A 23,404-nucleotide genomic window follows, 5' to 3' on the forward strand; every position below is an offset into this window, starting at 1 on the left:
CTTTCAGATATATAGTTATATACATATACAAGTGTCTCAACGTTGCTGACTACATCAAGTGAGGTGAAATAACGAGATTGACAACTAGAAATATCTTGCATACATAAATTTTTTGAAACACGGACATCACCATTCACCAATCTTGCAACAAAGCCCATCCTCTCAAGTTAGCAGAACACTCCTCTAAAACCGACGAGATTTCATTTGATTATGTCAATGCAATCAATATCCATCAGAGTATGGTCCTTCCAAAACATAGTGTCTGAACAGGAAAAACCAACCAATAAAATGGTCTAAAATTCAATCATAATAGCCTCCACGAAATTTGACGCTAAGCAGGAGCAAAAGGAACAAGATATGGGAAACAAAAAATCAATTTTATTCCTGTAGTTGAATTCATCTATTATTCCAAGAATACATCATTTACAACAAACCTACATTTCCAACATGGAGAGAAAAATCATGTACCGTTCACATTCCAACCTCACCATAATCTGCGACCAAACAGTAGGTACCCTCGTGCTGCAGTCAAACAGTCTGTGACTCGAGCTGCTTTGACAATTGAGCAGTCATGTCCTTGTTTCAAAATCTGCTAGCCAAGTAGTATACATATTTTGGTTAGATATACCGCAGCAAAACCCAGATCTGATCCTCATCATCGCCAGAAGCACTCTGACCTGAACTGGAGTCTTTTTATCACCACCATCAACTATATAGGCAGCAATCATCAGGCTTCCACCATCAGCATAATACGGCCAATTAGATTTCTATGCATGCGCTATTAGTCACAAGTCATAGGCTCATAGCTGACCGTTCTTCACCATCAGCACATTGCTCCTCAAGCACACAAATGCATCAATTTATATGTCATCATGATGTTTTTACTTTCACTCTTGATCCAAATTCAAGTTTCCTTAAGAATGGGATTCCCATCTTGTTCATCAAACACAACAGTTCTTCAGTTTTCCTTTTCATTCCTGCAGCTTCATAAAAATGCACACCTGCACTCATGATGAATGTGTCTCCTTTTATTGACGTGCTTATACTTTCAAATAAACTGATACCTTCCTCCACGCATCCATTTTCCATGTAACCTTTCACCATTGTCCGGTGACATATGAGATCAGGAATCAAACCAAAAGTTGGAAGTTCTTCATAAACCCTCTTGGCTTCATTGATCATCCCTGCTTTCATGAATGCGGATATCAAAATATTAAAATGTGCACAAGATGGTAGAATGCCTTTGCTTTTCATAGTACATATGGTCTCCTCAGCTTCAGAGTATTTCAGACTCTGGGTATATGCTTGAACAAGGGAGAGATATGTGAAAGAGTCAGGTGAACAACCCTGTCTCTGCATGGCCTGGAAAAGCTTCTCTGCTTCATGGCAAGCTCCAGCATTAGCATATACATTGATAATAATGTTGTAGCTAACCTGCATTTAAAGGCAAAGAATTAGAAAACATTCATACCCATTATGACAAGATTACAAAGTATAATTGCTTTCCAATGCTGGAAGTCTTCACACAATAACACATAATATTCACTGCATTTGATTGCAACATTACTATTTAATTCCTGTTTCTTTAACATGGGTAATTTCTTAAGCAAAGTCATCATAAGCAAGCAAAAAGTGAGAGCAGTTCATTGCTAGGGAAATATGGAGCCGATAGTACAGACAGCATAAGCTTTTAAATCAATTCTTATAAGTACCAACAGGAATTGCCAACTATATACTTGAACCTTGAGAACCTAGAAAAAGAAATTAGTTTCAAAATTAGTTTCATCTATACCTTTCCAGGTTTTATCCCTTCTTCCTGCATTTTGGTGAACAACTGTGAAGCTTCATGTACCTTACCTGCACAAAATGAAATAAATAGTTAAGTCCTGAGAGCAAAGAGGTAAAGAATAGCAATCATAATAAAGTAATGAACTAGTCAGCAAACAGCATATAGATTTAAAATATCAAACAGCCACGTGCCATAAATATTAAAGAATGAAAGAATTATCAATAATTCAATATAGTATTGCATCAATAATGATCAGAATTCTATATTAACATAAGTTTATAGCTTAGTACCAGCCTTCCCGTAGTAGCCAATCAAATTCATGTATGTTTTCTCATCCAAAGGCACACCTAAAGAGGGAGCCTTCCTGAACATCTCCACAGCTCTATCCAACTTTTGGGATCTCCCATAGACACTGCATTGGCAGTTTAACATTTAGTCTAAAAATTGAAACTGAAAAATATAGGTATAAGCACTCACTATCAGTGAAAGAACTCCTTATTGAACGGTGACCTTATCATCATGTTAAATGTTTGGATTGATGGAGCAACACCAGAGGAACACATGTGCTCAAAAATACTGGATGCCAAATGCAATTTACCTACAAAACAGAACAACCAATATTGGTAAAGGTTCTGTTTCATGTTATATTTTATATGCAGGCTTGACATCAACCTGATTCGAGCATGGCCTTGATAAAGGTATTGTAAGCCACAGTATCAAGCTCCAAGTTATTTTCAAGACTTGTGCAGATGATATTCTCAGCCTCCTGATGTTTTCCTGGGGGTGAGAGACAGAGAGAGAAAAAAATCATGGCTAAAATTATCAACTAAATGTTAAATATATGCATGCTGAAATAGAAGCAACAAGGAATACAGAATGCTCCAGGCTAAAATTATCAACTTATGATTTTCAGAAACTAACAGAAGTATTAATTTTCCGGACAATTATATTTATATGATATCAATTCACACTTGTATACTAGCATTCGTGATTTTGATACAATAGCAGGTTAGATTATCCTTTACCTTTTTTCAAAAGAGTTATAGCACAGAAGGGATGTCCAAAAACAGAGGAAAGCAGTGGGTATGGAAAACATACATTATGAGATTCAATAACAAAATGCAGTTAAAAACCAAAGAAACATAAGAGACAACAGACAAGACATAATCAATTAATTAACACTAAAGATAAAACATTCACATATTTGGGGAGAAAAGATCCATATACAGATGTATTGTCATCTCTTTCGAATCCAATAAGTTATAGATTTTCAAAAACAAGAACTCATGCATTGTTCTATACTTCTATTGTTCTATTGTATTCACCATAATGGTAGAAATATACAAGACAAGGCATTGCACGTGTAAAATAAAATATAAGGATTGCACACTAGTAGTCCAGTTTACTTTACTCTTCTCATAGTCTCAGTTCCAAGATATACCTCCATTAGTTAAAGCATTTACAATGATGCTAATTCCAACAGCACCAAGATCACATCCTTCCTTGGTTACTTGCTTGTATAGCAAATATGCCTTCTCTTGCTCACCACATTTTGCATATACATCAATCATAGAGTTATAAAGTAGTTTACTAGGTGTATGAGAATGCACATATTCTGCAAAGATGTCTTCAGCTTGTTTCAGCATATGTTGTTTGCCACAATGGCTAATCAAAGAAGCAATGGTGGCTTCTTCCATTTTGCTGTCAATTTCAGTTAACTGTCTGTTGAGAGATTCTACTTTACTCAATTCTCCTGAAAAATGAGATAAAAATGCCCATGTTAAAAATAGAAATTTGCTTAATAAGATATGACTTTTTTCAAGGTAGAGACAATAAGACACGAGTTGTATTCATACCATCTTTGGCCAAGCTGATGGTGAGTTGACTAACAATTTTTGATCCCCCAGGATATTCCTGTAATAGCTTCAGTAACGTTCCTATCTTGCTGAAGTTGCCATTTGACAAATATAAATTGAGCACCAGCCCTAGAGCCGTGACATCATGTTTGTCAATGGGCCCAGAAGCGACAAGTTTATCATCAGATTGCTCATCCCCTTTTTGTTGAAAAAGAATACAATAAATTGTCTGGACGAAACTACTGTATTTAAATAAGTCATTCTTAAACATCTGATTTGTTAACTGCTCTGCTTCTAGCATCATTCCATCCTTACAATAAATCTTCATAACTGTTCTATAAAGATCCTCATCAAAATTTGTCTTATCCTCCATTAATTGGACAATGAACTCCTTTGCCTTTTCCATCAAATTAAGTCCCACATACAAATTGAGCATATCATTACAAGAACCAGCATCAGGCAGTCCAGTCTTGCGGAGAGCCAACAATGTTTCTTCAGCAGATACTACATCTTCTTTCATCACATAACACTGCAGCAGGACAATATAAGCAAATCGAGAAAACCATATGTTGCTAGACTTCATGAGTTCAATCACTTCCAAGGCTTTGTCTACCTTCCCCGAAGTAAGATAGACTTGTGTCATTGCCAAATATGTCTTTTCATTGGTAAGCAAACCTCGATGCTTCATCTCTTCAAATGTTTTATGAGCATCCTCATATAAACCAAGCCTTCCATAAATTCTAATAAGCAAACCATAGATGACTTCATCAGCTGGAATTTTGTTGTTTATCATTTCTGAAAAGAGTGAGAGGGCTTTCGGGTAGTCCTCATATCTGTAATATAACGATAGAAGTGACGAACAAGTGTATTTACTAGGAATTACTCCTTGAAACCTCATATCCTCATACAATCTTTGAACTACATCCCTATTGCCATTTTTAGCACTTAAATTAATAAGCATGTTATAAGTCACCTCCTCAGGAACAAATCCATTATTTTTCATCTCCTCAAAAGTCTTGAAAGCATCTTCATGTAGCCCTTCTTTGACAAGAGAGCTGATGACTACAGTATAGGTAAAATCATTAGGTGTCACCCCTTCTCTTACCATATCCCTCCATACTAACACAACCTCTCTATGGAGTGATTTCTTTTGCAAAGAAGACAGCATAAAGTTGTAGACAGCAACAGAAAGCATGATACCCCTTTCCTTTACAGCTGAATAGAAAGAAAACATAGCCTTATGTCGCCCCCATCTAGCATATGAACATAGCATGGTACCACAAGCAACTTCATCTGGTTCACAACCTGCATCAAGCATCTCCAAGAAGGTCTCTTCAGCTAGCTTAAGCTTTCCAACTTGCCCATACAAGCGCAATACTATAGTGTAGACAATCACACTCGGATGGTAGCTCAGCTGTTGAAGCACCAGACTATCAATTCACAGTATCAACCTCTATACTTTGGAGCAAAAACATCAAGCATAACCACATTTACATCCACTGAGTCTTGTTCAGCTATTTTGAATATAATAATTGACATGAAAATGACCAATAAAGAAGAGAGGAACCTGCAATTTCATCCAAGCAAAGAAGTCTCTGACTTGGCGCCACCCTTTCTGTTCCTTGAGGACGACGCACATCTCCCTGAAGGTAAGCTTGCCAACGAAGGAACCCATGACCATCCTCATGTCGTAGTCAGCATCCACCCTCTGAGAGAGAGCGCGAACCTTCTTGATGGCGGCGACCACGTGCTTCCCGTAGAGGTGTCCGTTGCGGTCATCCTGAAGGTACTGAACCATCTGCTCCGGCGACCGCTTTATCCAGCGGGGCGTCTGGGCCTGTGGGCCCTGGTTCCTGCGGAGGACGCTGAGGTAGCGGGCCTTGGCCTTTATGATGCGGCGGGCGTTGTCGTCGGAGAGAGGGTTCTTAGGGTTTCGGGAACGGGGCTTGGGGCTCGCGGGATCCCCGTCTGGGAGGGACCAGGGGTCTCTGTGCAGTGAGGAGGAGCGGATTCGAGTAATTGGTTTGTTGTTGGTAGTTGTGAGAGAAGGTGGAGGGAGGAGTGGAGTGGAGAAGAGGAAAGGGGATTTCAGAGACTCCATTGACTCACTCTGACTTCACTAAGGACCTACCACAGTTTTCATAGTCATATATATACTAGCAACGCTGAAATGGATAATGAATGCTGTGTGCTCCCATAAACCCTTCGGACATTAACAGAATACAAGGCGTGTATCGTCTGTATCCCGTCAGGCCAAAGCCACCCACAGTTGGTGTACGAAGGCGTTGGGGAGGTTTACTCCATCATCTCCGCCGTCATTTCTCTCTCTCCCGGTGACTGGGTTTAGGGTTCTCCACCCCCCTTCGGTGCCATCTTTTCTTTCTCCTTTCCTCAATTACTTCACTTGATGAATAAATTCTGTTGCACTTTTTCTGTTTTGAAAATTCACGAGTTTTTTTTTTGGTTAATTTTCAGTTTTATGATGTCTTGGATAATTTTTGAGAAGTTTGTTTCATTTACATTATGCTTTCCAAACCAACACCTCTTTAACCCTTGGATAATATGGTTGGATATATTAATGCTGAAAAAAGCTGTGCAGTTAGTCAATGGAAATTTTGAGATTGAGGTATCCATGATTAACTTTGTTTTTAGTTCAATTGTGCCATCTTTTTTGAATTATTGTACAACTAAATGGTTTAAAATATTTGCTACTGGTTTGATATTGTATATGTCAATACTACTATTTCTTATTTTGATTTTGAAGTAGTTTATTCTTAATGATGAATGCTGAGAGGACTTTGCTGAAAAAGGTATTCTCTGATGGAAAATAAGATAACCATCATTATTCCATCAATACTACTATTTCTTATTTCATTTTGCACGAAAAAAGTTGTTAGGGCCAATTAAATGATTTCTTTAAAGGAAAAGTCTAGGGCCAGCAACTTTTGTGTTTTTTGGCCAGCACTTAACCATCAAAATAAAAGTGGGTGATTTTTCACTCTCACACCATTAAAAACACTATTGATGGCCAATTGATGGTTACAAAACACCAAAATTACTGGCCCCCTAGCATTCCTCTTCTTTAAATAACAGATGTGGTTTTTGACCTGGGTGCCATGAACGTTATGATCTTATGGTGTTTTTGGTTCTTTTTTGTTTTAAACAAAAATTCAGCTTTCTTTTTTTAACATAAAAATCAGTTTAGTAGTTGATTAAAATCAGTTTTTTCGATTCATATATTCATGTTATGTGGAGATTAGTTATAGTTGTTAAAATGATTCTTGAATGTTAATTCAAGTTGTTAAAAAGAAGAACCTTTTGAATGCTTTGTTATTGTGGTCATTTAAAAAATCCACTGGTTTAATTCATGATTTCTTCAATGTTTTATGTTTCCTTTTATGTATGGTTTCTGTCCTCTGGAGCTGCTGATTCTTGGGTGGTAGTTTGGCTTGAGATTCACTGTTGATTTTCTCGAGCTATTCTACACGGTATGACCCTTTCTACCTGCTCTCTTTGAAATATAAATTGTGAATTTTTTTTTATATTGATTTCTAACAATTCAAGGGTAAAGACCACAATTTTTTAGTTTGCATTAATTCAAAGGGAAAAAAAACTATCTATTTGGATTTTGACAATGATACTATTTATATATGATGAACGAACATAACTAGTGATCATATGTCCATTTGAGGAATAGAACATTGCATCATAAGATCAGTTGCAGCAAATTTCAGATGGATGGCTCTCAATTTCATAACTCAACACATAATAATAATAATGAGGGCAACATTTAATAATACGAACTTGGGTCCAATATATTTAACTTAGCCATATGACTTAAAATCAGTTAATAATTCACTCCTTCATGTCATAAAGCTATTTACAGATCCAAGGCCAACTGGTGGTGTGCTTATGTGTGTTAGAAAGGCCTTTTGGAAGCAAATTCTGCAGCTTTCCATAAAGTTAATACAAACTTTTTTATACAACAGTGGCAGAAACACAACAAAAGAATAACACAAGTGAAGAGCATATGCAAAGCACTTAAGTCTATAAATCTTTCGAGATGAAGTCTATAAATTCATTGAAATTGGGAGGAAAAATTCAGATATTTACATCCTTGCCATCTCAATGAGATGATGTTATGCTACAAAGAAACACATACTATAGTACCTGTTATACAAAATTGTCCCTCAATTCTTGTTACAAAAAAGGAAAAGTTTCACTCTCAATTAATCTGTCTCCTTTGGCATGACTTATGCTAACTCAGTTTAAGCGAGACGTGAGGTTCAAGAAAGCATCTTCGCTGCACGGAATAGTGAGACCTCCCATTGGATGATCATATCCAAATTCTTCTTCTGCTTGACTTAGTAATTCTTGAAATAACGGCTGACTCAAATAAGAAATGGGAACCACAAACCGCTTCATCTTCTCGCCAACATACATGGTAAGATAGCCTTTTGGGACTTCCACAACTTTGGAAGTTGCTTGGTTTGAGTTAAATGAGGCCTTTCTTCTGATACCAGGCAAAAGAAAACCCATTGTTGTATGTATGTGTTGATGAAATATTAGTCTTAGATATGACTTGTGATTAAGATGAAATATTGAGTTTTTGGTGAATTAGTATGTGAATGACTTGTGCAGTTGTGTTGGTGCTAAATGCTTGCAACCATGAACATATATATAGATAAAAGGATATGTTATAAAAATATACAGATATTAGAATGATTGGTGGAGGAAGGCTATCAGATAGGATCTATTCGGAGATAAAGGCATGTAAGAGGTCACATGGTATTGTCTTGGCGGACTTTCATATGTATCAGCTTGTTAAACTACATAATTCAAGGTCCACCTTGTAGAGGGTAGGCCAACAGATTGCAATGTTTTGCAAATTTCATGGTTGTGTTGTTTATAATCTGGTGTACTTGAAGAGTTGAGGTTCATATTAGTTCTCATCTGGCCTCATATCAACAGATTTCATTATCAGTTGTATTGTCGATTTGAAGAAGCATGTGAGATGTCTAAAGCATGTCTCATGGAGTACCTTTAGAACAACTACAATGTTTGAAGAAGCATGCTTCACCTATGAATTTATGTATATTTATATTATTTCAAGTGGATACCATATATTAGCTACCTAGCAATTACCTCAGAAGGTGGGATATGTACTCTCACTTAACTTCCTATGTCCTAACCTTTGAAAGAGACCTCCAAGACAATACCATGTGATCTCTTATGATCATTTCACTTTGTAGACCCCATTTTACAGCTTCATCAGAATTATTTCTTCAGGATGGCAACTATATATACACTTGTTCTTGTGTTCTCAACCAAAACAAATCAGTTGCATCTCCCAAGTATCAGAACTCAAATATTTCTCTCATACAAATCCTTCAAGAACAATGGCTTTCCGCATTCCAGGTATTAGAAAGGCATCACTTTCTGCATCTAAAGGGACTAATATTCCAAAAGGCTATCTTGCAGTCTATGTTGGAGATAAGATGAGTCGGTTTGTGATTCCTGTATGTTACTTGAACCAGCCTTCGTTTCAAGAATTATTAAGCCAAGCAGAAGAAGAATTCGGATATGAACATCCAACCGGTGGTCTTACAATTCCATGCAGTGAGGATGAATTCCTAAACCTCACTTCTCAATTGGTTGGCCAGTAGATTGTTCTAATAGACACTGACATAGCTTAGCTGAGACAAATTTTGTAGTACAGAAGGCTCTTTCTTTTATTATAAACATTGTCCATTTTGGTCTATTCCTTGTATCATGCATTTGAAAGTGTAAAAATGTTGAATGAGAAAGTTACAGCAGGACATTATCAAAATTTGTTTGCTTTTGTCTGATATGAATGATCTCTAATATATACAACAACATCATAATAAAATTAAACATGTTCAGATTACTCAGAACTTTTAAAGAACAATAAAAGAGAATTGCAAATTTGTAATCCACGTAGATTCAATGACAATTTAACTAACTTTATATGAAATTGGAATCCATTAAAACATGGCCCTACAAATGAGCAAATCTATTTCTTTCATAAAAATAAAAATTAAAAGTACAATTATGCAATGGTTTCAAATATACTAGTTGCAGTTATATATATCAGAAAGATGTACATCATTGTAAAAAATTAGAGAAGACAAGCTTCAGAGGGATGCCAATTTCAAGTGAAACAGTCAAAGTTGGTGAGCTTCTGATCTGGGAGAGAGTACACTGTGAATATGTGGTAATAGTATAAACTATGAAGACTATAGAGACATAAGATCCAACAACCTTTAGCATAGAAGAAACTAATACAAAGGAAATATCAGAAGAGATTGGTTGAATAACTTATAGATCCTCTCAATTAGCTTTAAGTAATCAAGAGTTATGGATTTGTTTCAACAAATTAGCTAGCTCACTGGAATAGCAAAACTGAAGACGTAGAGAAGGAACTATATCGATTTCAACAATGACAGTTCTTTCTCTAGTACCTAATAACTACTACCTAGAGAAATAATTTAGTCTTATATCTTCTACATGGCTAAAATCAATGACTAAAATTTGACTGCATTTACTATATCTAGAGAAGTAAAGCTGTTCATCATAAGCAGGAGATTCATTTGCTAGCAGTAAAGCATTTACTATTTAGATGCATTCATGTTCACATGGATGCATTCAAAAGTGAAGATCATATGCAAAGAAATCGAGTATACAAGTCCTTAGGGATTAGGTGTTTAAAATCATTGAACTTGGGAAAAATATTCTGATATTACATCTTTGACATCTCAATGAGATGGTAGTTAATATCCTCCAATAAAAAGGAAGTAAAAAAGAAAAATTCAAAGTGCCTTGTCACGGCCTTGGACACACTCCAACGCTACCGTGCCGGCACTCGGACTTACTCAACCTCTTGAGCTAAGACCAAGTCAGCCTAACCCTCAATACTTAGCAAGAAAGTTAAGAACACAAGAGAACACAAGAGAAAGGAAGCTTTGGTGGAAAGAACACTTTATTACTCAAGTGTTGGTTACAAATGATTTTACACCCAAACTCTAACTCTCATCCCTATTTATAGCCATCCACCTCCTCAATGGATGGTTAGGATTAAATCTAATCAACGGTCCAGATTAATCATCCAGAACCTTCTTTACAAATATCTATCCTACCACAACTCTCTAAATGTTTCTAGATTATTCCATATCACTCTTTATACTTCTATATACATCTACACTCTTCTAGAATACTCTATGACCTTCCAGAGTCTTCTAGAACCTTCTAGGGTATTCCGGGACCTTCTAGGACATTCTAGAACGTTCCGGAACCATCTAGAGTATTCTCAAACACTCCAGAAAACTATTCAAACACTGTTAAATCTAACCTTCTAAAATTTTCCGTGACATTCTCCCCCACCTAATGCGCAGACGTCCTCGTCGCGTTCTGTTCATGATAGCGCTCTAGGTGTTCTTGAAATTGCTACAGATCTTCGCGAGTTTCCCAGCTAGCTTCAGTTATCGGGAGCCCTTTCCACTTGATCAAGTATTGGATACTTGGTGGTACTCCTCTTCGTCGCACGACGCGATTAGCTAGGATCTCTTCGATTTCTTTGTCAAAAGATCTAATCACCACAGGCGGAGCACGACTCGAGTTACCTCTACTCGGTTCGTCTTGGTCCTCATGATATGGTTTAAGCATACTCACATGGAAGACCGGGTGGATCTTCATAGAGGGAGGGAGTTGTACTTTATAAGCAACCTCCCCAACACGTCCAATGATCTCAAATGGTCCTTCGTATTTGCGGATTAAACCCTTATGAACCTTGCGAAAGGCTTTGAATTGTTGTGGAAGAAGTTTGATCATTACCTTGTCTCCCACTTGATAGCTTGCATGCCTCCTCTTTTTATCTGCCCATTTCTTCATCCTCTTGGCAGCTTTGTCGAGGTAAGAACGAGTGACATCTGCTTGTTCTTCCCATGACTTAATCATATGATAAGCTCCAGGGCTCTTCCCTGAGTAAGAGGAAGAAAGAGAGTGAGGCGTAAGCGGCTGTTGTCCAGTCACAATCTCGAACGGACTCTTCCCTGTAGACTCACTCCTTTGCAAATTGTATGAGAACTGAGCAATGTCGAGGAGTTTTGTCCAATCCTTCTGATTAGCGCTCACAAAATGCCTTAAGTAACACTCGAGTAAGGCATTCACTCTCTCAGTCTGCCCATCGGTTTGAGGATGGAAGCTTGTTGAGAAATGAAGCTCCGACCCAAGGAGTTTGAACAACTCTGTCCATAGTCGTCCTGTGAAGCGTGGATCTCGATCACTAATGATGCTCTTAGGCAATCCCCAGTACTTCACCACATTCTTGAAGAATAGTCGTGCTGCTTCCTCTGCAGTGCAGTCAGTAGGGGCAGGTATAAAGGTAGCATACTTCGAAAATCGATCCACTACCACGAGAATAGATCCAAACCCCTCGGACTTCGGTAAGGCAGAGATGAAATCTAGAGAGACACTTTCCCACGGTCGCTCTGATGGAGGCAGAGGTTCCAACAACCCACTTGGTGTCTTGTTTTCAATCTTATCTTGTTGGCACACAAGACAGGTCTTCACATAGCTCTCCACTTCATCTCTCATTTGAGGCCAATAATAAGGAGATTCAATGAGTGCTAAGGTCCTTCGCTGACCTTGGTGACCAGCCCACTTGGTGTCGTGGCATTCCCTCACTAATTTTCTTCTTAGATTTTTCCATTTAGGGACGTATAGTCTTCTCCCTTTAGTGTAGAGAAGGTCATTTTCTAACCAAAATCTTTTGGTCTTACCTTCTCTAGCCAACTCCACCAACTTCTTGGCTAGTGGGTCGTGATGCAACCCTTCCTTGATGGTATGCACAATATCTCCTTCAACCATAGAAATGGCCGACATCCTGTATGGTTTTGAGATAGGCGGTTTCGCTCCTAACTCCAATTCAATGTTGTCATCCCTCTTTCTTCTAGGTGGTAACTGCTTTGACAACTCGAGAGGTATCACATCCTTATTTTCTTCAAGGACTTCCTTGATTTTAGGGGGAACATCTTCTCCTTTGGCTGTTGACACACTCCAACGCTACCGTGCCGGCACTCGGACTTACTCAACCTCTTGAGCTAAGACCAAGTCAGCCTAACCCTCAATACTTAGCAAGAAAGTTAAGAACACAAGAGAACACAAGAGAAAGGAAGCTTTGGTGGAAAGAACACTTTATTACTCAAGTGTTGGTTACAAATGATTTTACACCCAAACTCTAACTCTCATCCCTATTTATAGCCATCCACCTCCTCAATGGATGGTTAGGATTAAATCTAATCAACGGTCCAGATTAATCATCCAGAACCTTCTTTACAAATATCTATCCTACCACAACTCTCTAAATGTTTCTAGATTATTCCATATCACTCTTTATACTTCTATATACATCTACACTCTTCTAGAATACTCTATGACCTTCCAGAGTCTTCTAGAACCTTCTAGGGTATTCCGGGACCTTCTAAGACATTCTAGAACGTTCCGGAACCATCTAGAGTATTCTCAAACACTCCAGAAAACTATTCAAACACTGTTAAATCTAACCTTCTAAAATTTTCCGTGACAGCCTGCTGTACAAATTTCTCTCTCAATTAATCTAAGTCAGTCTTGTTTTCCTTGGACTATACTATAGTCCATTAAAGCGAGACGTGAGATCCACGAAAGCATTCTCCTTGCAAGGAATAGTGAGACCACCCATTGGATGACCATATCCGAATTTTTCTTCTGCTTGGCTTAGTAACTCTTGAAATGAAGGTTGACTCAAACAGGAAATAGGAATCACAAACCGCCTCATTTTCTCTCCAACATAGACTGCAAGATAGCCTTTTGGGACAGAGGCTGCTTGGGTTACAGCAGATGATGCCCTTCTATAGCAGGTAAGCGAAATCCCATTGTTTTCTTTTTCTTCAAACTAATAAAAATGCAAATGATCTCAAAGGGTGTAAAGAAGAATTGTTGTTGCTACTGATTTGTGTTGTTTTAGAGTGCAAGGGTAACCGTCTATATATAGATATACCATCTATAAGTTTTTGAATAATTAGCCATTCGATAAGGTCTACTTTGAGACAAGGGCGAAACAAAGATCACATGGTAGTGTCTTCATTGTGTTTATGAAAGATTACTTTAGATTTGAGAGTTCTTGCCAAACAATGTTACCACCTTTTGAAAGAGACGACTGAGAAGCTAATAAATAGTTAAATACAAAGCTGATTTAATGGATTACTACGTATGTTGTAGACATGCTCAAGACATATCACATAAGTTGGCTCTTTATACTGATGAGTAACCTACTAAATCAGTGGAAATTGTCTAATAATGATGCAGAGTGGATATGAATACATTTATTGCAATAGAATAGAGATCACAGGGTACGTGAAAGGATTCATATGAGATGCCTTAAAACATGTCCATAGATCAATATATATATATATATATATATATATAGCCATCAAGTACCTCATAATTGTTTTCATTGCCAAGATTAGTTCAACGGTTGGTAGCTATATATTAGCATTTAGTCAATTTCTCAACCCGAAGAAGAAAATGTGACATGTCTAAAGCATGTTTACAAAATATGGAATACCAATTAAGAAATGAAACAGACATAAGGTTTCAGTTTGATCTTATCTCATTTGATTGCAGTGGCTTCAGTCTTGACTATTCTTTGAGAAGGTAGGAGCATTCACTCTTAACCACTTCTAAGACAACACCATGTGATCTCTCGTGTGTATGCCCCGCAATCCTATAGAGACTTCAGCAATAATTTTATCTTGGAAATAATAATATTCCAAAGAATCTTAAAATCTATAAATACATTTCCTCCTGTATTTAGAAACAACACAATTCATTGCAATTCTTAAGCATCAACACTTCTTATCTTAAACTTGAAACCTTTTCCTTGCTCTAGTTCTTACATACATACAGAAAAATGGGTTTCCGTTTACCTGTTATTCGAAGGGTATCATCATTCTCAGCTAGCCAAGTAGCTTCAAAATCTGTGGAACTCCCAAAAGGGTATCTTGCAGTGTATGTTGGAGAGAATCAAAAGCGTTTTGTGATCCCCATATCATACTTGAACCAACCTTCATTCCAAGACTTGTTGAGTCAAGCTGAAGAAGAATTTGGATATGATCATCCCATGGGAGGTCTCACTATTCCTTGTAGTGAACATGTCTTCCAACGAATCACTTCTCACTTGAATGGGCTATAAATCTCAGACTGTAGAAGATTGACATAGATTAGCATATACATGTTGTATACAATAGATTAGTATAGAGAATCGGATGACAAACTCAAAGAGTATGTCTACTTTTGTTGTATAGTGGCAAATTGACAATGAATTCAGTTATTCAATTTTGTGTTTAGCATATAGCATTGTTCACTTGTTCCTGAAATTAGGAGCTTACATAAGCGAAGTTACGCGCTGAAAGAAAAACTTGATTTTTTGCCTGTTTTAATAAATTTCAAAGTAGGAGCTGAACACCTTCTTATTAAAATATTAATGAGTGCACATTGTGTACTTGGATAAAGTTACATTGCATATCACAAATTTGTTTGATTTTGCATTACAATGGTGAAGTAAAATAACTGCCAACTGATACACACATGCATCAAACAATTCTTTATTTATATTAACACAGAATAGTTGTTGGACTGCAACTTCTGTGATTTTTAAAGCAGAATATTCTCCTATAAAACTATCTGAAGCTGCATAATTTGAATTTTACATCCATCAATTGCCAGAAAATCATATCTTGATGACAACTTTGACACAATTTGGCTCTTTGAATAGATCAAATGCTTTGCTTATATCTGTCAATGGGAACTCATGGGTGAATAGCTTTTGAAGAGGGAACTCCTGTGATAATGTAAATAAATAGTCCAAATACATTAAATAATTGTGAGACTTTTTCATCAATGTATTAAGCATATTCCAGAAACGATAATGTAATGTATCTATTGAACTTAAGTGTCTTTCAAGTTTAAAGTACCTCCTTTTGGCATTTGTCAGCTACAATTGAAAGGTCTGACATGGCTTTTAGACCTCCAAAAACAGAACCCTTCTGAGTTCTGTCAGCCAGAATTGCTGTATGATTGAAAGGCACAATAGGTTCATTTGGCGCGCCAATCGTTATTGCTTTACCGGTTCCCTACATAATCCGAAGCAATAATTAGAAGAAGCAAGAATCATATAATTTGATGAAATCAAACAGCTGAATTACTTGACAGAAGTGAAACTAACCATCTTTGTGGCTGCTAAGGATTCACTAATCAAAGAAGCAACTCCAGTGCACTCAAAAGAATAATCCACACCAAATCCATCACTCAGTTCCTTCCCCAATTCCAATGGAGGTTTATCAGAATCGAGTATTTATAAAATCAGTCATTCCAAAAGCTTTCCCTTTTTCTCTCTTTATCTCATTTGTGTCTGTAACATCCCAACTTTTTGAATCAAATCATTATTTAATAACTAATTAATTAATTAAAATGGTAATGATTTAATATTTGAATTTAAAATTTAAACATATGAAAGCACTAGTGGTAGTAAATCTCTAACCGACAATAAAACAACCTTTTAAAATATAGTCATAATTAATTCTACATTTATTAGATTTGAATGATATTTAGTTATATGAAAAGATAAGAATACTAGCTCTATTCCTTAAGTTCAGTATAAAATTAAATTCAAATTAAATTAGATAGATAAATCGGTTACGAGTTCAGAGTAGAAAATCGCGCTCTTATCAGCCAACCTGATATACTAACAGTATTTTGGGAATATCTCAAGCTGTGGTTATCCGATTTACTTCATTTAAGATTCGTTTTAAAGCTCATTCAATTCTCTATAAATCTGTCTCTAATAGCTAATTCTAAATTCCAAACGTAGAAAAAGTTATAGGGCTCACAAAGTGACGATCCAGATTGAAGATTTCACCTAAATGCCTCCTAACATAATCTGCACATACCTGAGAGCTATCTGATCCTTCCCTTCTCATTCTATTCCTTTTTTCTATACAAAATATTCTAGTATACACAAAGTCTAGCCATGAAACAAGTCTCTCTTCACTAACAAACTGCATCTATTTGCATCAGAATACCTAGCGGAACTTCACTCGAGGTAGGGGGTTTTTGTGCTAATTTTTATATGTCATGTTTTAAATGTTTTCGAACATAGATGTTAGCTTTATTTGCATGTCATGGTAGAATGTCTCTTTCCTTCATATGCATTATGTATTATAATAACAATCTTATGTGCATTAAAGAACTGAGGGAATGATCCTTCGGTAAGGGAAGGTGACCCCCAAAGACAAGATAATCGAGATGATCCTTCGGTAAGGGAAGGTGATCGGCAAACTTTTGGGAACCTTCGGTAAGGGAAGGGGACTCCCATCAATTTTATATAATAAGATATATTTGTTGATGTAACTCTTTTCTTGTGTATGTCTAAATAATATTGATTGTAAATTGAACTGAGGGAATGATCCTTCGGTAAGGGAAGGTGACCCCCAAAGACAAGATATCGATATGATCCTTCGGTAAGGGAAGGTGATCGATCGAGATGATCCTTCGGTAAGGGAAGGTGATCGCCAAAACGTTTGGGATAAGAACCTTCGGTAAGGGAAGGGGATTCCCACTTTTTATACCGGTTTGAGCTCAATACCTTCCATAAAAGCTACGAGAAAAAGTAATGAAAAGTACAATGAAAAGTGTGATCATGATTGTTCTTCTTTTATCTTTTTTGATTTATGATTATGTTTATTATTGCTTTCAAAGATCATTCTTTTATCCAAAGTTCCTTTTTGAAATCTATGATATTCGTTAATGTCTTTATTTTATTAAGATCTATTCTATTTGACTTTTCTATGCCAATGTTACTATTGTTCTCTTGTTTATTATTTATTTTGCCTTGCTTTATGGCCTATGAGAACATCATACCAAGGTTTGTGAGTTTACATTTATATGTTTTAACGCTATAGGCATTTTGTATGCATTACACATGTCATAACATAAGTAAATGAGAAGCATCTAAAAATCACCCCACTCCGACTAATCAAGACTTTTGAAAATAATAATTGAACAACATTGTATCATCACTGTTTTTATTTTAAAAACTCGGAGTGGCTGGGGATGGATACGATGACACCATATAGATAAAAACTACTGAGAAACTTTTGTTTCTCACCCCTCTATCCGTACCATCTTCAGGAACGATGCAGTACGAAGCAATACAGTTGAGGTGAAAAGACAGGTGCACTAGTAGGAGTAAGCTACCGAGGATGTAGATACAAAACATTAAACGTTTACTTTAAGAAGGAAGAATATGCGATTGTTTTAGCCATAGTTAAACAAAATAAGAGAATTAGGATTTCCTATGTGTTTTGTTTTATCCTTTTTGACTGATTGCAATTGTAACTATGATGTTTTCTTTTTTATTTGGTATGAGTAAAGCTTGTCATTGTTGTGCCTTCATAGTTTAGCACACTGGTTTTTTATGTTAGTATTCTTAGATTCACGTATATTTTTCAACTAGTAACTCTTCTAATAAAGACTAGTTATTCAAACTTTTTTATATAAATTATTTCATATTTGTTTTAAAAAGAAACAAAATTTCACATAGATTTCAGAATATCACCTACTAAATATAAATCTAAATAAAGTTAATCTCAGTTTAAAAGTATTAGGGTGTTACATTTTGGTATCAGAGCCATTTGATCCCATAGGACACTTACAAGATTAATTTGTTATCATTTAGTTATAAATAGTATTATATCGTGAAATCTTTTCTATGTGATGAATTTAGGTTAGAAATATTTGATAATCTAATAGTAAAAGTTATTGTGCTCTTGAATGTTTTGTTTGAAATTTATTGCCGTAATTTTATGATCAAAATGTGTATGTGTTAATGTCAAAACATAGATCATCTAGGAACACCCCGCTCATAGTTAAAGATATATCAAAATACACATGAGACGTTAAAAAAAAAAAATTAGAAAATTATGTTTTTGTCGCTTTATATGCTTAGCATGTGTTTTATTTATCCTCTCGTTTTCATATTGTTGTATGATGTCTTTGTTATCATGATTATTGTTTTATACTTTATTCTTTTTTTTCTTATTTTATACTCATACATTTTAATCATTCAAATTCTTCCATGTGCAAAATCTATCATCTTTAAGTCTTTATAATCGAGAGTACATGCATATTCTTATGTTTTTTTTATAAATTCTATTTTTATAATTATTACTACTATCTCGCAAGCCATTTAAGTTAAGAGTACATGCATTTTTATGAATTCTATGTGATTATTTAGTATGTCCTATTATTATGAAATTCTCTTATTATGCATTTTTTTTATTATGTGATTTTTTTATGTGAAGCAATTGATTTGCATGAGACTAATTACCTTTACTTTTTCGAACCCTGTTTATCATGTTTTGTTTAACTTGAATTGACATTAACTTCTTTGATTAGTTTTTTTTCTTTTCTTCCTCTTTGGTGTTTGAAAAAAAAAATGTATAAAATTATCTATCATGTGAATCTATTTTATATAATCATATTGAACTTAAACGTTTAATTCACATTTAGTGCACTTAGTTAGTTCATGATGAGGATAGAGAATAGAACTGTTTTGTAACTTTACTTGATTTGATTGAATGTATGGATTCATTGAACTTATGTATGTTAGGAACTATCATATATTCCTATAAAAAAAAAAAAAAAAAAGGTAGATAAAAGGTAGATAAAACCTACTAGGATAAGATGAGATTGATTAGTATGTTCTTAGAAGACGCGAATTTTGAGGACAAAATTCTTTTTTAAGGGGGTGAGAATGTAACATCCCAACTTTTTGAATCAAATCATTATTTAATAACTAATTAATTAATTAAAATGGTAATGATTTAAGATTTGAATTTAAAATTTAAACATATGAAAGCACTAGTGGTAGTAAATCTCTAACCGACAATAAAACAACCTTTTAAAATATAGTCATAATTAATTCTACATTTATTAGATTTGAATGATATTTAGTTATATGAAAAGATAAGAATACTAGCTCTATTCCTTAAGTTCAGTATAAAATTAAATTCAAATTAAATTAGATAGATAAATCGGTTACGAGTTCAGAGTAGAAAATCGCGCTCTTATCAGCCAACCTGATATACTAACAGTATTTTGGGAATATCTCAAGCTGTGGTTATCCGATTTACTTCATTTAAGATTCGTTTTAAAGCTCATTCAATTCTCTATAAATCTGTCTCTAATAGCTAATTCTAAATTCCAAACGTAGAAAAAGTTATAGGGCTCACAAAGTGACGATCCAGATTGAAGATTTCACCTAAATGCCTCCTAACATAATCTGCACATACCTGAGAGCTATCTGATCCTTCCCTTCTCATTCTATTCCTTTTTTCTATACAAAATATTCTAGTATACACAAAGTCTAGCCATGAAACAAGTCTCTCTTCACTAACAAACTGCATCTATTTGCATCAGAATACCTAGCGGAACTTCACTCGAGGTAGGGGGTTTTTGTGCTAATTTTTATATGTCATGTTTTAAATGTTTTCGAACATAGATGTTAGCTTTATTTGCATGTCATGGTAGAATGTCTCTTTCCTTCATATGCATTATGTATTATAATAACAATCTTATGTGCATTAAAGAACTGAGGGAATGATCCTTCGGTAAGGGAAGGTGACCCCCAAAGACAAGATAATCGAGATGATCCTTCGGTAAGGGAAGGTGATCGGCAAACTTTTGGGAACCTTCGGTAAGGGAAGGGGACTCCCATCAATTTTATATAATAAGATATATTTGTTGATGTAACTCTTTTCTTGTGTATGTCTAAATAATATTGATTGTAAATTGAACTGAGGGAATGATCCTTCGGTAAGGGAAGGTGACCCCCAAAGACAAGATATCGATATGATCCTTCGGTAAGGGAAGGTGATCGATCGAGATGATCCTTCGGTAAGGGAAGGTGATCGCCAAAACGTTTGGGATAAGAACCTTCGGTAAGGGAAGGGGATTCCCACTTTTTATACCGGTTTGAGCTCAATACCTTCCATAAAAGCTACGAGAAAAAGTAATGAAAAGTACAATGAAAAGTGTGATCATGATTGTTCTTCTTTTATCTTTTTTGATTTATGATTATGTTTATTATTGCGTTCAAAGATCATTCTTTTATCCAAAGTTCCTTTTTGAAATCTATGATATTCGTTAATGTCTTTATTTTATTAAGATCTATTCTATTTGACTTTTCTATGCCAATGTTACTATTGTTCTCTTGTTTATTATTTATTTTGCCTTGCTTTATGGCCTATGAGAACATCATACCAAGGTTTGTGAGTTTACATTTATATGTTTTAACGCTATAGGCATTTTGTATGCATTACACATGTCATAACATAAGTAAATGAGAAGCATCTAAAAATCACCCCACTCCGACTAATCAAGACTTTTGAAAATAATAATTGAACAACATTGTATCATCACTGTTTTTATTTTAAAAACTCGGAGTGGCTGGGGATGGATACGATGACACCATATAGATAAAAACTACTGAGAAACTTTTGTTTCTCACCCCTCTATCCGTACCATCTTCAGGAACGATGCAGTACGAAGCAATACAGTTGAGGTGAAAAGACAGGTGCACTAGTAGGAGTAAGCTACCGAGGATGTAGATACAAAACATTAAACGTTTACTTTAAGAAGGAAGAATATGCGATTGTTTTAGCCATAGTTAAACAAAATAAGAGAATTAGGATTTCCTATGTGTTTTGTTTTATCCTTTTTGACTGATTGCAATTGTAACTATGATGTTTTCTTTTTTATTTGGTATGAGTAAAGCTTGTCATTGTTGTGCCTTCATAGTTTAGCACACTGGTTTTTCATGTTAGTATTCTTAGATTCACGTATATTTTTCAACTAGCAACTCTTCTAATAAAGACTAGTTATTCAAACTTTTTTATATAAATTATTTCATATTTGTTTTAAAAAGAAACAAAATTTCACATAGATTTCAGAATATCACCTACTAAATATAAATCTAAATAAAGTTAATCTCAGTTTAAAAGTATTAGGATGTTACAGTGTCAATCCCTATATCTTAGTAGCCTCCAGCATTTTCACTCCGCTTATAGCCCGCATCACAACTTCATTATCAAAACTCATCAAGGCTCAAAACTAGAAGCAAACTACTCCCTCCATCCATTGATAACTGTTGGATATGTACGAAATTTTTCTCACTTCGACAGTTATTGATGGATGGATTGAGTAACTTCCAAACAAATCTATTTGAAGCGTACCCCTAATCCTACAGCACCAAGACTGAAAAGAGCAATACTTGATCCACTTTCAACTTGGGCTTCCTTCCAGCAGCTCCATAGCCAGTTGAAAACCCACATGAGATGAAGCTAGCATGGGCTAGATTGATGCCTGGATCAACCTTGAGAAGGTAATTGGCATTGACAACCGTGTACTCCGACCACGTTGCACAAGTCCAAGTGGGTTGTAACTTCTTGCCTCTGCAGGACATTCTTGAAGTGTTATCTGGCATCAAGCCAGTAACTCTGAAAGCGTATGTCAGGCAAAGGTTGGTCTTTCCGGAAACACAACTCCGGCAATGTCCACACTCTCCTATATATGTTGGAATCACCATATCCCTTTCTTTAAGATTTTTTACTTCATCTCCAACTGTCTCAACAAATTGCAATTATAATTAGAATTTAAAACCAATTCATCATGTTCATGGACTATCATTGATACAATCCAATGCAGTATTTGGATATGCAATCTATGTTACCCAACTCCTTCATGTCCAGGTACTAGAGGGAAACCATTAACATATGGAGATCCTTGAATGCCTAAAACATCAGTGTGGCAGATGCTAGCACAAAGCATCTTAACTCTAACTTCGCCTGATTTCCGCGGATCAACTTGAATCTCTTCAAGCTTTACTGTCATTCCTAATCCCCAGCACACTGCAGCTGCAAAAAGCAAATAACTTTGCATAATATCATGTTTGAAAGTAACATGAAAATTAATTGATTTCTACATGCATGCTTAACGTTGATATAATGAATTAATGATAAATATTATACCTTTGCATGTAATAACACCCTGTGAAGTGCACATCTTTGTAAGAATTTTCTCAATTTAGAAACCTGCTATGTTTTTTTTTCTAAAGCAAAAGTTTTGGCTGAAAAGAATGGGAAGGTGCAGTACTAGCAAATCTATATCTATCTATATCTATACTTCTATATTTCTATCTTAAAAGCTGGTGGTATGACTGCTGATGTGGCACTCTCTCCTTTATTCTTGCATTTTTTTGCCCCTTTTTCGTTTATATGTTTATATGTCTATATGTTATATTTTTTTTATGCATGCTCCTCATAGATTCAATGCATGTGTTGTTGACTACTGTTACTTTGAATTTCATTCCTGCTGTTCAACACATCCGGATAATTTTAATGATCATATATCTTTGGTATACTAATATAATAATAATAATAATAATATATTATTATTATTATTATTATTATTATTATTATTATTATTATTATTATCACATATGAGATTTCATCGCAGTTGTTAGTTCGAAAGTCTTGCCACCCCATGTTCTTGTGTGGCTATTTTCAAATAGCTAATTAATAAATCACCTGTTAGTTTAATGTAAATAAATTTAAATCCAAAATAACAAGCTCCTAACTCATTCTGC

The 23,404-nt window shown here is 35.5% G+C and overlaps 4 protein-coding genes and 2 pseudogenes across 8 annotated transcripts; 2 read left to right on the forward strand and 4 right to left on the reverse strand.

Annotated features, from left to right (window-relative positions):
* Positions 1-358: 358 nt before the first annotated feature.
* EMB976 (Tetratricopeptide repeat (TPR)-like superfamily protein) lies at positions 359-6,188 on the reverse strand. Of its 3 annotated transcripts, none has more exons than XM_016336105.3 (8): positions 5,213-6,188; positions 3,646-5,059; positions 3,231-3,542; positions 2,462-2,566; positions 2,300-2,387; positions 2,080-2,201; positions 1,793-1,857; positions 359-1,434 (listed from the first exon to the last, which is right to left on the reverse strand). In XM_016336105.3, exons 1-8 carry the CDS (start codon positions 5,744-5,746, stop codon positions 871-873), a joined length of 3,204 nt encoding a protein of 1,067 aa, XP_016191591.2. In that variant the 5' UTR covers positions 5,747-6,188; the 3' UTR covers positions 359-870. The 3 variants fall into 3 exon arrangements, with proteins under 3 accessions (XP_016191591.2, XP_088362633.1, XP_088362634.1); XM_088506507.1 differs by having other exon boundaries at positions 3,646-5,075; positions 5,213-6,158; XM_088506508.1 differs by having other exon boundaries at positions 3,646-5,098; positions 5,213-5,327.
* Positions 6,189-7,908: 1,720 nt separating this feature from the next.
* LOC148569638 (auxin-induced protein X10A-like) lies at positions 7,909-8,184 on the reverse strand. The gene has a single exon (XM_088506509.1). The coding sequence runs from the start codon at positions 8,182-8,184 to the stop codon at positions 7,909-7,911; it is 276 nt and encodes a 91-aa protein (XP_088362635.1).
* Positions 8,185-8,236: 52 nt separating this feature from the next.
* On the forward strand, positions 8,237-9,500 carry LOC148569639 (auxin-induced protein X10A-like). Its single transcript, XM_088506510.1, has one exon. It carries the CDS (start codon positions 9,045-9,047, stop codon positions 9,309-9,311), a length of 267 nt encoding a protein of 88 aa, XP_088362636.1. The 5' UTR covers positions 8,237-9,044; the 3' UTR covers positions 9,312-9,500.
* A 4,684-nt stretch (positions 9,501-14,184) lies between these two features.
* On the forward strand, positions 14,185-15,047 carry LOC107634145 (auxin-induced protein 15A-like). Its single transcript, XM_016337719.3, has one exon. It carries the CDS (start codon positions 14,612-14,614, stop codon positions 14,891-14,893), a length of 282 nt encoding a protein of 93 aa, XP_016193205.1. The 5' UTR covers positions 14,185-14,611; the 3' UTR covers positions 14,894-15,047.
* Positions 15,048-15,111: 64 nt separating this feature from the next.
* Positions 15,112-16,679, reverse strand: LOC107632421 (alcohol dehydrogenase 1-like; annotated as a pseudogene). Its single transcript, XR_015907488.1, has 4 exons — positions 16,619-16,679; positions 15,926-16,111; positions 15,675-15,833; positions 15,112-15,541 (listed from the first exon to the last, which is right to left on the reverse strand). The product of XR_015907488.1 is annotated as an alcohol dehydrogenase 1-like (transcript).
* A 5,093-nt stretch (positions 16,680-21,772) lies between these two features.
* LOC148569640 (alcohol dehydrogenase 1 pseudogene) lies at positions 21,773-22,906 on the reverse strand (annotated as a pseudogene). Its single transcript, XR_015907489.1, has 3 exons — positions 22,788-22,906; positions 22,495-22,673; positions 21,773-22,384 (listed from the first exon to the last, which is right to left on the reverse strand). The product of XR_015907489.1 is annotated as an alcohol dehydrogenase 1 pseudogene (transcript).
* Positions 22,907-23,404: the final 498 nt, after the last annotated feature.

The sequence above is a fragment of the Arachis ipaensis genome, chromosome B3 (genome assembly GCF_059453495.1).
Source record: "Arachis ipaensis isolate K30076 ecotype BB chromosome B3, ASM5945349v1, whole genome shotgun sequence".
NCBI classification, from domain to species: domain Eukaryota; kingdom Viridiplantae; phylum Streptophyta; class Magnoliopsida; order Fabales; family Fabaceae; genus Arachis; species Arachis ipaensis.

Excerpts from the sequence above, each read along its gene's own strand:
- LOC107634145 (XM_016337719.3), top strand. The coding sequence starts at position 14,612 with ATGGGTTTCCGTTTACCTGTTATTCGAAGGGTATCATCATTCTCAGCT.
- LOC148569639 (XM_088506510.1), top strand. The coding sequence starts at position 9,045 with ATGGCTTTCCGCATTCCAGGTATTAGAAAGGCATCACTTTCTGCATCT.
- EMB976 (XM_016336105.3), bottom strand. The coding sequence starts at position 5,746 with ATGGAGTCTCTGAAATCCCCTTTCCTCTTCTCCACTCCACTCCTCCCT. Across the intron at positions 2,202-2,299 it reads ACATTTAACATGATGATAAG|TGTCTATGGGAGATCCCAAA; the intron begins GTCACCGTTCAA and ends CTGCCAATGCAG. Across the intron at positions 1,858-2,079 it reads TGGCTACTACGGGAAGGCTG|GTAAGGTACATGAAGCTTCA; the intron begins GTACTAAGCTAT and ends CATTTTGTGCAG.
- LOC148569638 (XM_088506509.1), bottom strand. The coding sequence starts at position 8,184 with ATGGGTTTTCTTTTGCCTGGTATCAGAAGAAAGGCCTCATTTAACTCA.